This window comes from Portunus trituberculatus, chromosome 18, assembly GCF_017591435.1.
Source record: "Portunus trituberculatus isolate SZX2019 chromosome 18, ASM1759143v1, whole genome shotgun sequence".
NCBI lineage: Eukaryota > Metazoa > Arthropoda > Malacostraca > Decapoda > Portunidae > Portunus > Portunus trituberculatus.
Window position 1 is genome coordinate 18,563,115 of NC_059272.1, and position 15,371 is coordinate 18,578,485.

Below are 15,371 nucleotides of genomic sequence, written 5' to 3' on the forward strand. Positions count from 1 at the left end.
CACACACACACACACACACACACACACACATGACGTATAATGTATACATGTATAGATAGGTGTGTGTGTGTGTGTGTGTGTGTGTGTGTGTGTGTGTGTGTGTGTGTGTGTGTGTGTGTGTGTGTGTGTGTGTGTGTGTGTGTGTGTGTGTGTGTGTGTGTGTGTGTGTGTGTGTGTACGCATACACACTTGTGTGAAACTGATGAAACTGTCAAGCATACAAAACTGTTTAATGTAGTGGTTTTATATATTTATATATATATATATATATATATATATATATATATATATATATATATATATATATATATATATATATATATATATATATATATATTACTTGACTTTGAAATGTGGAATTAATAACCTGCTATCTCTGTAATTTAACATTACCATATAAGTGGGAAGAGAAATTTGAATCTTGACTGACTATGATCGTATTTATCATCAAATAATGACAGCCATTTCCTTAACATTGGAAATCTTTCACACATACCTCCACTGCTGTATTCTACGCAACATGGAACTTGCTTAAAATTACAGACATACCTTCAATCACATAATATATATCAGCAATTATTTGGATCATAGGAACATCCTCCCTAAGGCCAAAAATGTCTAAAAATTGAGCAGCTCAATGCCATATTATACAAATCCAATTTATGATTCAGAATACAGATTCGTTCTCGACCTTGGATACTATTGTTGACTACATCTATTACTAGCTCTCATACTATACATTGTTAACTAAAGCAAAACTGTTTTCCTAAATAAAGGTATACAACATCTGAAATATGCTACATTTACCTAAAACCAGAGTGTAACATAACTCATGTCCACTGCAAACTGAACTCTGTTGATAAAAATCATAATAATAAATACTATAAAGCAAACTTTTATTTAGTTCATGACTGTATGAAATCACTTATAAATACCAGACTGTAAAACTATCATACCATGATGATTTAGCCAGCATAACAATAAATGTTTCATACATACACAACTACACAGAGACTATGATAATCATGCACATAATTATTTGTTTGTCCAACAACAGTATATCCAACAACCTTACCTGCCAGTTAAACATGACTGAGTTTGGTGTTGTAAACCCTCAAAAACTTTTATCATCTTGTGTCTGTAACAAATAACATTCCTTACACCTTTGAATATTACTGAGGGGCAGAGCAGACAGTGCCACTTCTAAAATTATAGGCAGTTACTAATGCTGACATGTTATAAATGAAGCTATAAGCCGATACATGAACTATAATGGTCATCTAGTCAACTGAACATCTGTGTACAAGAAAAAATATACAGAGATTGCTGAGAAGTCCTCAGTTTTAATGATGGTAATACATAAAATACCAATAAAACCCACGCACAGGCACCCACAGTAAAGCTACTGGTTATATGGACAAAGAGTAGGAGAAAACCACACACTAGCAGGGCCAGCTACCACCATCTTGGGAGCTACTCTACACCACATGCATCATTACAACCACTTCTCTTTGAAATCTAAAAATGTGTTCAGCTAATATATAATAGTCAGAAAAATATTTTGCAGCATGGTGGAGTTCCCCAGATGATAGTAACAGTTTTCACCTGCTACTTAAAACATTCTTCCCAAAGAGACGTGCACCAGACTTCCAATGTAAACTACTAATCAGAAAGCTCAAATTCACACATCATACGATGCATATATCATGTGTCCGAGGGATAGAAGAAAATGTGTTATGGAAGTCTATGGCAGTCTACTGATCATTTACTCATCAAAAATACTGCTAGGAGGGTAAGATCATTTAGACTTCCAGGCATACTTCAATTAATAATTTTTTTTTGATGTGATCATTTAGGTTAAACACCATGCTACAGTAAATAACATACACAAAAAAAATGGCCAAAATTGCCATAACTTTTAAAATTATTCATAAGTGTCAACTTAAAAAAAAATAAGGCAAGAATAGCCATATGTGCCCAAACCATATAAACTGTAAGTGCCACTATTGCATGGACAGATATTATGTAAATGGTATATCTGCTCTGCAAGCTGTTCCCTCTAAAGCTAAATCCCTGACACATCCCTGACAATCAAGAGGCAGCCAAACAGAGCCAGACCATAACTAAAGTGGTACTTACAGCTTCTCTGGACTGAGCACAGCAAGGTCAAGGTCAAGAGACACAATGGTAGGTGGTCTTGATGCATGCCAGCATTCCAAGCAAAAGTGACCTTCACAACAGCATCAAGCATTTACCAACTTTTGAACTTCATTCCAACTGTTTTATAACCATAAGAATATCATTGGCCTGTCATAGTTCATGTTCTTGATTAACACTACTAAACACTTTCATGATAACAAGGTCACTATAGTTGCTTTTCTTAATTTACACCATTCACATTATATGATTGGTTTGAAGCAAGTTCATTTGAAGAAATGATTCCATTGAACCATAACACTGTTTACTTTATTTATTAGATGATAGTAATGTGAACACTAACAACTACAGTTATTTCAGTTAATTGAGGCACTGCTGAGACAAACCAAGTTGAGTCTGAGGTGGTTCAAGGTTTTACTATATTCAATATCATTTACAATATCACTTTTAAACTACACAATACCATACTCTCAGGCACTAAGAAATAAACACCAAAGTACTTTTCACTTTTTTCCATCACTTTCCTCTAAAGCCCCAAGCCAATGATACTAATCTTCAAAAGTAGTCCATTGCCTGTCCTCTTCACAAATTGGTTTTCCAAGCCCATGTCTTGAAGAATATCATCACACACACTACTTTCACTGTACACTTTCCAACTTCTCTGTAAATGGGTGAATAAAAATAACACTTTTTATAGTATCCAATCACAGGCAGAAATTATTGTTGTTCAATTGTTACATGACTGAATGAGGCTGTTGGAGGCCCCAATTTTTGTATTTTGCTTGGTAGCTCTCAGGTCCCCCATGTGGGTCTGTCAGTCATCAGGCCCTCCAAATTAAGTTGCAGTTGTACGTTTATAGGAGAATTAGATTAAATATATATATTTATATATTTATAGATTGTGTTCCTTTCCCCTAACCACAACAGTGAAAAATAAAAAGATAACAATGACAATGGCATGTTCTTTGCAGTTCTTGATGCCAAGTGTTCTGGAAAAAAATCTTTCGTGACAAGAATCATCATTTTGTGATATCACTGAAGCTGACAAACAGGCTGGTGTAGTTTGGTGCTAATGGGTGCCTGTCTAAACTTGATCAGTGGACGAAAACAGTGTTTCAGTGCACTGCTACACTTCTCACAATTGCAGAGCAGTACTATTGGCTGGACAGTAGGGCAAATTATGTGTTGTATGAAGCATTACGGTTTCTGATTACACCATAACCACTAGTTTCCATGAGGCTTGAGGTGGATGCTACCAAGCCTCTTTGGTCCATTATCCACCAAGCAGTCACTTAGTTCGTAGAATCCAGAACAGCAGCCCATTCACTGTTTAACACATGTCAGCTTAGTCTCTTAAAAACATAACTTTCCAGTAAGACTGCCCTACATGTCTTTCAAATAAGCCAATGGTCCATAATGTATTGTGGAATTTCTAGTGAAGTTCATCCACCACAATAATGTGCTTTAGATTATAGTCTGACAAACTCTACCCCAAGAATGAATTGGTATTCACTTTGAACCAGCTTTTTCTACTTAATTGCGCATTCCACCACGGTGATGAGGGTGATGGTGCCCTCCTCGGCCCCTGCCACCACCCATTCCTCCACGGTGGTGGTCACGATGGTCACGCTGATCCCTGTGATCACGATGATAGTGGTCTCTGCTGTCCCGATGATCACGGTGGTCTCTTGGGTGGTCTCGATGGTCACGGTGGTCACCTCTGCGGTCATCCCGATCCATTTCCTGCATAAGACACAATTTTTAATGCTGTACAACTTGTACACAATTTATGGTCAAGGGAAGAAATCACATAAACATGTTACACTTAGCTATTGATAAAGTAACCAATATAGTTACATAAATATCATTTAATGAGCACTTGACAAATTTTATCAAAAGAAGGAAATTTCAATGTCATAAATTTTCATTTTTTCATCTAACACTTATGCACTAATCCATTTCTAGAATGTAAAATCATCTTACAGATCCATGATATTATTGTAAAGTAAAAAAAGAAGGAGGACCAAAACAAAATTTCACCCAATAACTCTCTGTGAAGCACATGACTATATTAAGAATTAAGAAAACTAATAGTTTTCAATTCTTGTTCCTCCCTAGAGATTAATTTTATAATGGAAAGTTTCACTGGAATATCTTAAAATATGAGATAAGGGAACATATGCTAATGGAGTGGTGGACTAGGTGAAAAGAAATAATCACATGTGATTTAGCAATACTGAACAGATGAAGAGTATAATTAGTGAGAAACAGTACAAGTGAAATTGAAGTTTCTAGTAAGAAAATGGAGACTGGCAAATAGTGGATGAAAGCTCAAAGGTAATGTTTGGAGGTAAGCTGAGATGGATACTTTTCTGCCACAATCAGCCATCCTGAAGAATGTTCATGAAGAAAGTAAAATGTCAAGAGACAATAGATAAAATTACTTTGCAAATATAGGCTGTTGTATCATACTACCCTTATAACTGTCTTCCAACTCTGAACACAGTAAAAGTTAGAATTAGAAAAGGAAGAAACAAAATTTGGTTAAAAGGTAACAATTTACCCAATGAAACGTGTTGGACAATTAATCAAATATCATCAAAGGATCATTCACTGAATTATAGCACCAAAAACATTCATGATTTATCATTACATTTATCTTCCATTCCCACTCAAAATCCTTCAGAATATCATACAAACATCATGACATTTGCTAACACTACACATATCATATACTCTATACTTATACAATACTGATATGGAATTTGACATTATTACCCAACATCAACCAAACAGTTCTCACTAGCTCCATAAACTTCCCTATTCTTGTCTGACTTCCTATTTTATAGTATACATAGACTATATATGTAACAAGTTTTTAGAGCAGTCTCATACAGTCCAACAGACATAAAATTCCTTACAACTAAGAATACTAACAATATTTGTATGCATATGAAACATCCTGCAAGTTAGAGTATATGCATATGAAAGGAACTACAAAAATAACTTCTTTACTAGTCTAAGATAATGCAATATAAAGAAGTACAGGCAACCCCCACTTAACGAAGGTTCACACAATGAAATTTCGTTACAATGAACGTTTTCTTTTACTACCATCTGCTTGTTTAACAAACACCAAACTCACTTTAACGAAATCTTATCCCGGTAATTATTTCCAAGTTTGAAAGCCCCACCGTATCATGCAAGCTGACAGACTTTTGACTACACCAGCGCCTCTCGTGGACAAAACGTGCACCACTCACTCCCCTACCCTTCCCCACTCTTAGTTCAAAACAAAAACAGGGTACAGCACTAGCTCGTCATCTAACGCTCAACACGCCACCAAAACGCCCTGCAACCAGCCCTGTAATGTCACCTAGCATTGTTAAGACCAGGAAGTCTCTTACTCTCGAAGTGAAGCTGGATATTATTCACAGACACAAGAGAGGCGAGAAAACTAATAGCATTGCTCGCCACCATAGCTTGACCCCATCTACTGTCTCTACTATTTTCAAGTCACCAGACTCTATTAAGAAGGCTGGTGAGACCATATCTTCCTTGCAAGCTAAAAGAACCACCTGAACTCGTGCCTCTGCAATGGATAAAATGGAAAGCCTTGTGGAAATGTGGTACATAAGTTTTGCATGCGGTACAATGATGTACCCTTTGTTTACATTCCACAGGTTGCCAGCTAGTCTTTCTTGCTCCACTCTCCCTCCTTTCATAAATTTCAGATCATCAACATTATAAAGTTACTTACATACATACATTAGTGTACATTATAATGACTTACATTAAACTGCCTAAATGTTTAACTTCATTATTTTTACTTTCATTAAACCTTTAACTGTAGCTACTATGATGCACTCTCGCTTTGTTTACTCTCAATGGAAGTTCAAGTCAGGGGTCAAACTTGTTATAATTGGTTCGCTTAACGAAAATTTGCTTAACAAACGTTTTTTTAGAAACGTAACCCATTCATTAGGCGGGGGTTGCCTGTATATATAATCTTATCAATATGAACACATCCTAAAGTGGAAATATTACTCTTCATTGCCTATTCTCTGTAAAATAGATTCATAAAATATGCGGACAAAAAAGTAACAACTCAAAGATTCTACAACTTCAAATGCAGCACATTTTCTCTACATGAACAGTCTTAAGACAATGTTGATTAAAATAATAACACTTATAATAGCAAGCTATCATAAAGCAGAATGATCACCAACAGACATTCCATCATCTTAATTCAACAAAACAATTAACTTATAACATTAAAAAATACAATTGAATAAATAAATACATCACACAAACTTATATGTATACAATATTAGTTTTTTAAACATTCACATCTTACCTTATATGAATTTCCTGGATGCCTCCGGGTTTCTGTCTCTTCCTGACGTTTCTCGTAATGAGAGAAGTCATCAAATATGGAAGTAGTGTGACGATATTGGTTGATAATCTTCAGCACCTGTTTGTAAATATCAAACATATAAATACATATGGTTACAGCATCATATTCAAGATAGTTTGAGAGTAAATTTTTGTGCAATTAAGAACTTCACTATGTGAAAACTTCCTGTATATGTACAAATGAAAGAATCCAATCATTCATATCATAAAGACTTTCCTATAAAATTATATTTCAATGATCCAAGATCATTGATAAAATCTAAAATTCTGGAAACTGAGGTCTGTAAATTGAAGGACCAACTCTACTTACAAATGTATCTAATGTTGGTTCTGCAAAATTAGTGATAATTTAAACTCATACTTAATATAAAGTATTTCAAATAATTGAGGATCTGCATGTGAACCTATCAAGTACTCTCTATAAGACTGGGGAGAAAACAGAAGGAACTGTTTGTTGGGATGACTGAGCTAGAAGTCTCCCCACTAGTCCGTCAACATTTTACTCACTCCAAACCAATTCTTATATCATCAGATTTTTTTCACTTACATAATGAAAACAGTCCATAATTTACTCATCCCATGTGATTAGTTTATCTGAATCATTTGATGAACAGACTAATTTGAAAAGCTTAAAAGCAATTGTCTTGTGTCCAGGAAATTATTAACCCATTTCACACTTATTCCTATGGGGAAAAGTTCCTATTCTCAACATTTAAAATTTTGAATGCCATTCAGAAAGAAATTAGTTCAAGAAGTGAGGTTCCACGTGTATACATATGTTGACTTTTTAATGTTATGAAGTTATTAGAGAAACATGCTGTGAAATCATGAGAGAGAGAGAGAGAGAGAGAGAGAGAGAGAGAGAGAGAGAGAGAGAGAGAGAGAGAGAGAGAGAGAGAGAGAGAGAGAGAGAGAGAGAGAGAGAGAGAGAGAGAGAGAGAGAGAGAGAGAGAGAGAGAGAGAGAGAGAGAGAGAGAGAGAGAGAGAGAGAGAGAGAGAGAGAGAGAGAGAGAGAGAGAGAGAGAGAGAGAGAGAGAGAGAGAGAGAGAGAGAGAGAGAGAGAGAGAGAGAGTGCAAGCATGGCAACAAACACTGACCTGTTTGCCCTTCTCATAGGGCACCTCTTGTGTATCACGCGAGTTGGTGACAGGCTTGTTTTCATTGTTCTCCAGTCGTATGTGGCGCAGTTGATTGTTAGGAACATCCTTTACATAAATCCACTTGACACGAAACTGTCCTTTCCATTTATCTTGAGCCCACACTGATGATGAAGAATTGTAGTCCACTATTGAAGTCATCTGAGCCAAACCACAAAAATGCCCTGATCCATTCACTGAGAAGAAAAGGTACACAGGACCCTTGCCTTCTCGTTCACGGAATGCAGCATCTAATCGCTTATTACCATGTTCTGTTGAGCACCAAATTTCATATTTGATAGAACGATGAATGTCATCCTCAGAATATGATTTAATCACAAAGAAACGGGAATTTTTAGCATTAAGGTCAAAGTCCTTTGGGTTGTAGTCATTACGCATACGAAGTCCCTCAAGAGTTGGGTTATCTGGCTGCAGCTCTTGTGGGATCTGACCCGGAACATGAGCCAGGGGAGGGCGCTGCGACACTGGCACAGGGGGGCCACTCTGGGGAGAGGGTGGCAGCTCCATAGGAGCATGCATGGCCCCACTCTGAAGTAATGGGGGTGGAGGGTTCTGCTGCTGTTGTTGCTGCTGCTGTTGCTGCTGCTGTTGCTGTTGCTGCTGCTGCTGCTGTTGTTGCTGCTGCTGGGGTGGTGATGGCAACTGCTGCTGCAACTGAGGATGCTGCTGCTGCTGCTGCTGCTGGTGCAAGTGTTGCTGATGCACATGCTGTTGATGAATATGCTGCTGGTGTGGGTTCTGCTGGTGCTGCTGGTGCTGCTGGGGAGATGTCTGTATTGTCTGCATTGAAGGATTCTCTTGCTGTGGAACACCCTGCTGTTGTGGTCCTGGTTGCTGTACCTGCTGGGGAGGAGGCACCTGGGGTGGGGTTCGGGGTGGTGGTGTAGAGTATGATGTGGAGGTGGTGGAACGAGACCCTCCCCTTGGAGCCTCCCAGGCTGGCCGTGGCACTGGTGGTGGAGCAACTGGTTTTGGTCCACTTCCATTCTTGCCCTCCCATGTCCCAATGTCCATATGGCGACCAGGCACAATAGAAGACATGGATGTTTTATCACGGCGTCCCTTTGGCTGGGGCTTAGCTGGCTGAGATGCAATGCTAGCCCAGGACATACCCTTTTTAGTTTGACCCAGGCCAACTGATGCATCCCCACCAGGACTACTCCCTCCATTGGATTTAACCTCAACTCCAGAGTTTCCATTGGTAGCCCCATTTTTTCCAATTCCTGATCCAGCCTCTCTAGGGAGGTCTTGACCAGTCTTGGGATCAGTAATAGTAAGTCCTTGAACACCCTGGTCAAGAGCTTTCACACGGTCATCAGCATAGAGGGTGTCCCGCTGGTAGTAGTCATCATAAGGTTTGTTTCCCCCTCGTACATCAGATCCTCCCCAAGCGCTGTAGTCACCATTCCCATGAAATCCGTAGTTAAAGCCGGGAGGGTTGAATCCACCAAAACTGCCGCTACCAAACATGCCATCAATAGCACTGTGTGAGTCATATCCCATTTGTCCACCATATCCTCCGAGAAAAGTTTGCATATGGTCACCTCCATTGCTCCAAGTGCCATCACCAACTCCAAATGCCTGAAAATAAACAAACCATAACAAATCTTGTATCATTATGAGAAAAAATAAAATAATTTATTCTAATAATAAAGTGCTGGTAAATAAAATCTCCAGAATGCAACCTACATGTAACCACAATATCTATCAAGGAATTCTAAATATTCTTTCATTCTACTTATGACTAATAAGCACACTGCTGGAAATCACTCTCCATCTCAAATTAGACTACTCATTATAAATAATCCTCTTTGTTCACTCTAATCTCTATGATCAACATCTTATCTTGTCTACCATGTACACTTGAAGATAAACACTCATAAGACAAACATGTTCATACTTATCAACAATTCACACAATTAATATATGCCATACTGTTCATGAAACATACAATCATCAATTTACTACAGTCCATCCTGCGAAAGAATTTTAGTTGGCAGTCCTGCTCCCCACTCACCTATAGTCTTCCAAATCTAAATGCGGTTTTTTGGCGTGTCTTCTTAGGGAATAGTTGGCCTTAAACTGCTGCCACATTTCACCCAGAATTTGAATGGCCAAGTGTGTGACCTGACCCATCTCTCATTTATCACTCTCTCCCTTCCTCCCTCACCTCCGCTCGCTCGCTCTCTCTCTCTCTCTCTCTCTCTCTCTCTCTCTCTCTCTCTCTCTCTCTCTCTCTCTCCGTGACAATCCTTCCTTATGCCTATATTCAATTTCCATCCATAAATTCGCACTGTGTGTTTCACTTTCACTGTTTGATCTGCTGCAGTCTCTGACGAGACAGCCAGACGTTACCCTACGGAACGAGCTCAGAGCTCATTATTTCCGATCTTCGAATAGGCCTAAGACCAGGCACACACCACACACCAGGACAACAAGGTCACAACTCCTCGATTTACATCCCGTACCTACTCACTGCTGGGTGAACAGGGGCTACACGTGAAAGGAGATACCCAAATATCTCCACCCGGCTGGGGAATCGAACCCCGGTCCTCTGGCTTGTGAAGCCAGCGCTCTAACCACTGAGCTACCGGATGTGTGTGTGTGTGTGTGTGTGTGTGTGTGTGTGTGTGTGTGTGTGTGTGTGTGTGTGTGTGTGTGTGTGTGTGTGTGTGTGTGCGTGCATGTGTGTGTGGATGGGTATCTACCACCGTGACACGTGACCTTGTCCCCCACAGTGTCTCACAGGGAGGCCACGCCTTGGACAGTAATAAGTGTTGCCGCATCAATGGAGTCAAAAATATTCTATCTTATACATGAATAACCTCATTTTTTTTTTTAGATCTTCATTCGTTTTGTATTTGGAACAACTGTTGCACCATTTGTTTTATTAAGGACTATGGTGAACGTTGAATAAAGATTATAACGTTTTCACAGCAACACTATTACACAGGGCTGCCGGTATTTGTTGTTGTGATATGCATATCATAAGCGTGGATTGTTAATTTTTCTTTTAATTAATTTCTTTTAATATTTGACGATACTGGATTTTCGTTAAAGCATTTTATATGCCTCTTACTTATGTATACGGAGCTCTGATTTGCTAGTTCATGTAGACTTGACAGACCTGGAAGGCCTGCTATTCCCTAAGGACCCCAGCAAGAAAGCCACGTTTAGATTTGGAAGACTATAGTCAGAGTGAAACCCAACCTAACACAAGAAATAGTTATATTTCATAACTTGGCTCAACAATTAAACACATTAAGTGGATTTTGCTGATATTCACAGATGAAACATTGTTTGTTTGTTAAACTATAACACAGTTCTCAACATCAAGGCAAAAAAATAAAAAATAAAAATAAATAAGTAAATAAATAAATAAAATAAAAGGATTCACAAAATAAGTTAAGGAATAAAATTCTATAATTTATACACCACCTTACTTGTATTTTCATCAACTTAATATTAAAATGAAGACCATAACCCTTCTTGCAAAGTACATGACTAAAATTAAACAGTTGGGAGGGAGCTTAACAGGATTAGAGTAAGTGCTGGGGGAATGAGTGCATTTGTGAAGAAAATACTTATAAAAAAACATTCCTTATTTCCAATTAAATTTTCTGTCAATATAATCATAAATAAAGATTTTTAAAAATAATTGGTCACTTCTCTTATCTCTTTCAACATTACGTTTCTTCTAGAATCTAAAGCTCCTTATTTCTTTCTAGATTCAGCAATCCCTAAATACATTTATCTATCTCTTTCCTACAGCATTCTCCTCCATCAACAATCTATCCTCTACTCACATACTTTCTCTTTATCCTCACCTTTCCTTCACACCCATTATTTTATTTTATTTTTTTCAAACATTTTCTTATTTATCTGGAGATGTTCTGCCAGCCACTGCTATTTTAGTAAAAATAATAACAGATTAATCATATCAAAGTCTAAAGCTTGATTCTGCACCTCCACTTAAAATTGAATAATAATATGCTGGCTGACTTACCTGGTAAGGGGTGGAGGTCATGTAATAAGAGGACATATACGGGTCAGGTGCAGCAGCTGCCGCGGCCATCGATGATGTCATGGGACTCGTATAACTCTGGAATGATGAGTAATTCTGCGCCAAAATTAATCTGCCTCAAAATTTTCTGAGTTGCAATAAAATATATGTTTTCAGAGTATGCACTCAGCTACTTTAAACTCTTCTAGATACCATCATGAAGATAAAAAGAAATACAGGTAACTCTCGATTTACACGATAGATGCGTTCCAAGAGGCATCACTTATTTCAAAATTCGTATAAAACAAACATGTAATTCTCATAAGAAACAATAGATTATAAGGGGAATGTGGGATGTGGTCCAAAAAAATTTGTATAAAATACTCTATTTATTTGGCTAAATTAACATGTTTTTATTATTTACCATTCTAAATACTAGAAGCGTATTTAAAGTAAAGGGAAAAGCAAGAAATAATGAGAAAGCAAAAAATAATAAGAGAAAACAACAAAATAAAGAATACGTAAACACAACACTCACTGCGTCGCTGCCTTAACCACTCACACCACAGTTCGTCACCATCTTCCCCTGAGCTTTACCACTTTATAAAAAATCCACTATAAAAAATAACCCCACATGCAGAAGAGAATGAAGGATGTTTTGGGGCCATCTTGGTGAATTATAGGCAGATTTGAAGAGATTCCCTCTGTACTCAGTGCTGGCAGACCGCAAATGAGGCACAAGAAGAATGGAGCTCCCACCTATCAGCCAGCTGCGGAACTCTCTGGCATGCAGTTTGAAATTGCATCTGGCACTCAGTTTCAAAATGTGGTTGGGCCAAATTGCGTATAAACAAACCGATTGCGCAAATTAAATTAATTATAATATTTTTTCAGTCACGTTATAACAAAAACGCGTAAATCAAACACGCGTAAATTGAGTTACCTGTATATTCCCATGATTGAATATGCATCAGTTTGTGTGCACTAGTCATATTTTTACCATGGTCCCTGAAAGGACTTCCAAAACACCTGTTGGAGACACCCCACAATGTGCAAAGAAAGACAAGCAAATGGAGTAATCGAATAAAATAGAGTAAAGGAGACAAAATGGTAGTGTGGTGACAGTAATGATAATGCAAGCACAGTATCTATATGAATTACAATTCTTAACTCATCTTAGTCTTTAATCAACTCAACCATGTTTTCCTGCAAAAAAAAAAAGTCATCTTCATGACTTATCATGGATTTCTCGCAAAAATGTTTGGGAAAGCAGACAATACCCATCAACATACAAATCATACTAGATGAGTCAGATTCCTCAGACAGCACCTGTTGCATACCAGTGATGCTTGTGTTAACTGGTTTTAACATGCTTCTTGGAAAGCAATCTAACACATTCCACGTTGCCAAATAGTTAAGTTACCTAGGTAGACTTCTCATTTTACTTGTATAAAGAAACCATTTATATAAATAACTTAATTCACATAGATTACTTTGCTGAAACTGCTGCTAGATACATACAGTGCGAATATTATAAATACCTCAGAACCAAAGATACCCTGTACTTTACCACACCTCAGATGGCGAGAAGTCCCAAAACAAGCCATTCAAGTTACCTGATCTTTGGGCCCATTTGGCACTGAAAGAAACAGAGGAATACAGATTACAAATCTCTCCCTCTTCTAATATACATACACTTGCACACAGACACATACACAAATTGCTGTCCTCTGTTCTCTGATGAAATAAATATAAACTATGTAAATTTAACTGATGCCAAAATTAAAATAAAAAAACGAGTAATGATTACTTAGGTAATTACAGAATATTACCTGAATTCTGATCTTTATAAAATTTCTGACTGAAACAGAGCAAACTTTTTACTGTTCAATGCCATAAATATCTAGAATCTATCAACTCAACACAACCTTTTAAATAACTATCCTCTCTTCTTCAATGACACCCAACTCTTCCACTCTTCTACACTGAACATGCCAGATGTATTCTTTACTATTAACGTTAACTATGAAGTTATGCCTTTTTGAACCATCTCAACTCCAAGCTGCTATCTCTATACATACAAAGACTTATCTGCCAAAGTTCAGAGTATAAATACTTCACATATAGAGGGGTACCACTGTATTGCTCTCTTAAACAGAGTGGAGTTAGTAAAAGCATTTCATTTCATCAACACTTTTCTTCTAACTGATGTCTTCAGCCTCCATCTCCCACTCCCTCAGTCTCTCTCTCTCTCTCTCTCTTGTTAACTATGTGGATGAAGACACAATAAAAGAAAACAAATAGAAAAACATCTAACAGCACTGTAAACATTAAAATTGGAATATAAGAGTTAAAGTATCAATAAAATATTGAAATATATAATAAAAACCTTCCATAGCTAAAAGAATTAGCATACTGTAGGAATTACAATTTATGGAGGACCTTATTGTTCTTCAAACACAAAAACCTCAGATTTCTTGATCAGAAATAGTAAAGGTTTGTTGTCTTCCTAACACACGGAAAGTTGAAGTGGTACAGATCCCACAACTGGAATACTCAACTACAAAGTTACAAAGAGATATAGCATGTAAGATCAGTAGAGGTTACAAAGAAGCAGTAGGAAACTAATAATAATTTCTGAGAAATCAGTCCATGTCAGAAATTCTACAAAGAAGCATAAAAATGTATGAGTATTAAGTTATGAAAACACAACATGTATGAGATATGTACATATAACTTCTTTATAAATAAATCAGTATTATTCTCTCTTAACATTCTTGCACAAGCATTTTAGGCCAAAAGTGCACAGTCCTGGTGACCATTACTACATCCATCTCTTTATATCCTGTGGCATGAATGGCATCCCTATTTTTTCTTGGTAAATATAGACACCTTTCTTTACGTCTATGTTTCTCCAAAGAAAAAAAAATGTGTGTTTACACAAGTTTTCTGTGGAGATGTATTAGGAAGAGATTGGAATAAGCTAGTCAGAGAAGAAACACTTACTGAAAATTATAATAACTTTAGGATGGATAAAAGTTTCTAAGACATTGGTACTCATTATTAAAATTATCTGTCAGAGTATACAGAAATAGGAAAGCTTTAAAATACAAAGGGGCATGAGGTAGTGGTGTAATGACCATGTGCATCTTACTGCTGTTATTATCTTTTGATTGTTTTGTTACTAGACCAGATATAATGTTCAAACCAGTGCTCAATTTAAACAAATTTATTTGTATTTGTATTCCTGCAAAGATAGCAGTTTGTGCACCAAACACTTCAGTGCATGGGATGGACATGGCTCCCATATGACCCAAAGATTAGAAAGAATAAGCTCACAATCAGTACATGTAAACTAAATAAAAAAAAAAACTAATACACAGCTTTAGATTATAGTCAACAATGTACATACACTGAACAATATTTAGGCATACAGTGTAATATCCTACATGACAGCTTATAAAATGATGTTACATATAAGCTTCAATATTATCAAAAATCTCTTAGATGACATAATACACAGGTACATATACAGTGGTATCTTGACTTACGAGTTTCATTCATTCTGTGACAAACCTTGTATCTCTATTTGGTTGTAACTCAAGGTTCTACTTTATATGTATCACTGCATAAAACTA

At 37.1% G+C, this 15,371-nt stretch overlaps 1 protein-coding gene and 1 long non-coding RNA gene across 4 annotated transcripts in view; one reads left to right on the forward strand and one right to left on the reverse strand.

The window, feature by feature from the left end:
- Positions 1-2,552: 2,552 nt before the first annotated feature.
- Positions 2,553-15,371, reverse strand: part of LOC123505904 (YTH domain-containing family protein 3-like) — a 15,733-nt gene continuing 2,914 nt past the window's right edge. For 2 of the 3 annotated variants that reach the window (XM_045257752.1, XM_045257751.1), the window contains exons 2-6: positions 13,350-13,372; positions 11,737-11,850; positions 7,671-9,311; positions 6,515-6,631; positions 2,553-3,900 (exon numbers count right to left, since the gene is read on the reverse strand). In XM_045257752.1, the coding sequence (XP_045113687.1) occupies positions 3,691-3,900; positions 6,515-6,631; positions 7,671-9,311; positions 11,737-11,850; positions 13,350-13,372 (2,105 nt within the window). In that variant the 3' untranslated portion in view covers positions 2,553-3,690. The remainder of the gene's footprint in view (positions 3,901-6,514; positions 6,632-7,670; positions 9,312-11,736; positions 11,851-13,349; positions 13,373-15,371) is intronic. The other variant, XM_045257753.1, reaches the window with a different exon arrangement.
- LOC123505906 overlaps positions 13,684-15,371 on the forward strand; it is a 20,775-nt gene continuing 19,087 nt past the window's right edge. Inside the window, exon 1 of the long non-coding RNA XR_006675309.1 lies at positions 13,684-13,995. This is a non-coding gene — a long non-coding RNA (uncharacterized LOC123505906). The remainder of the gene's footprint in view (positions 13,996-15,371) is intronic.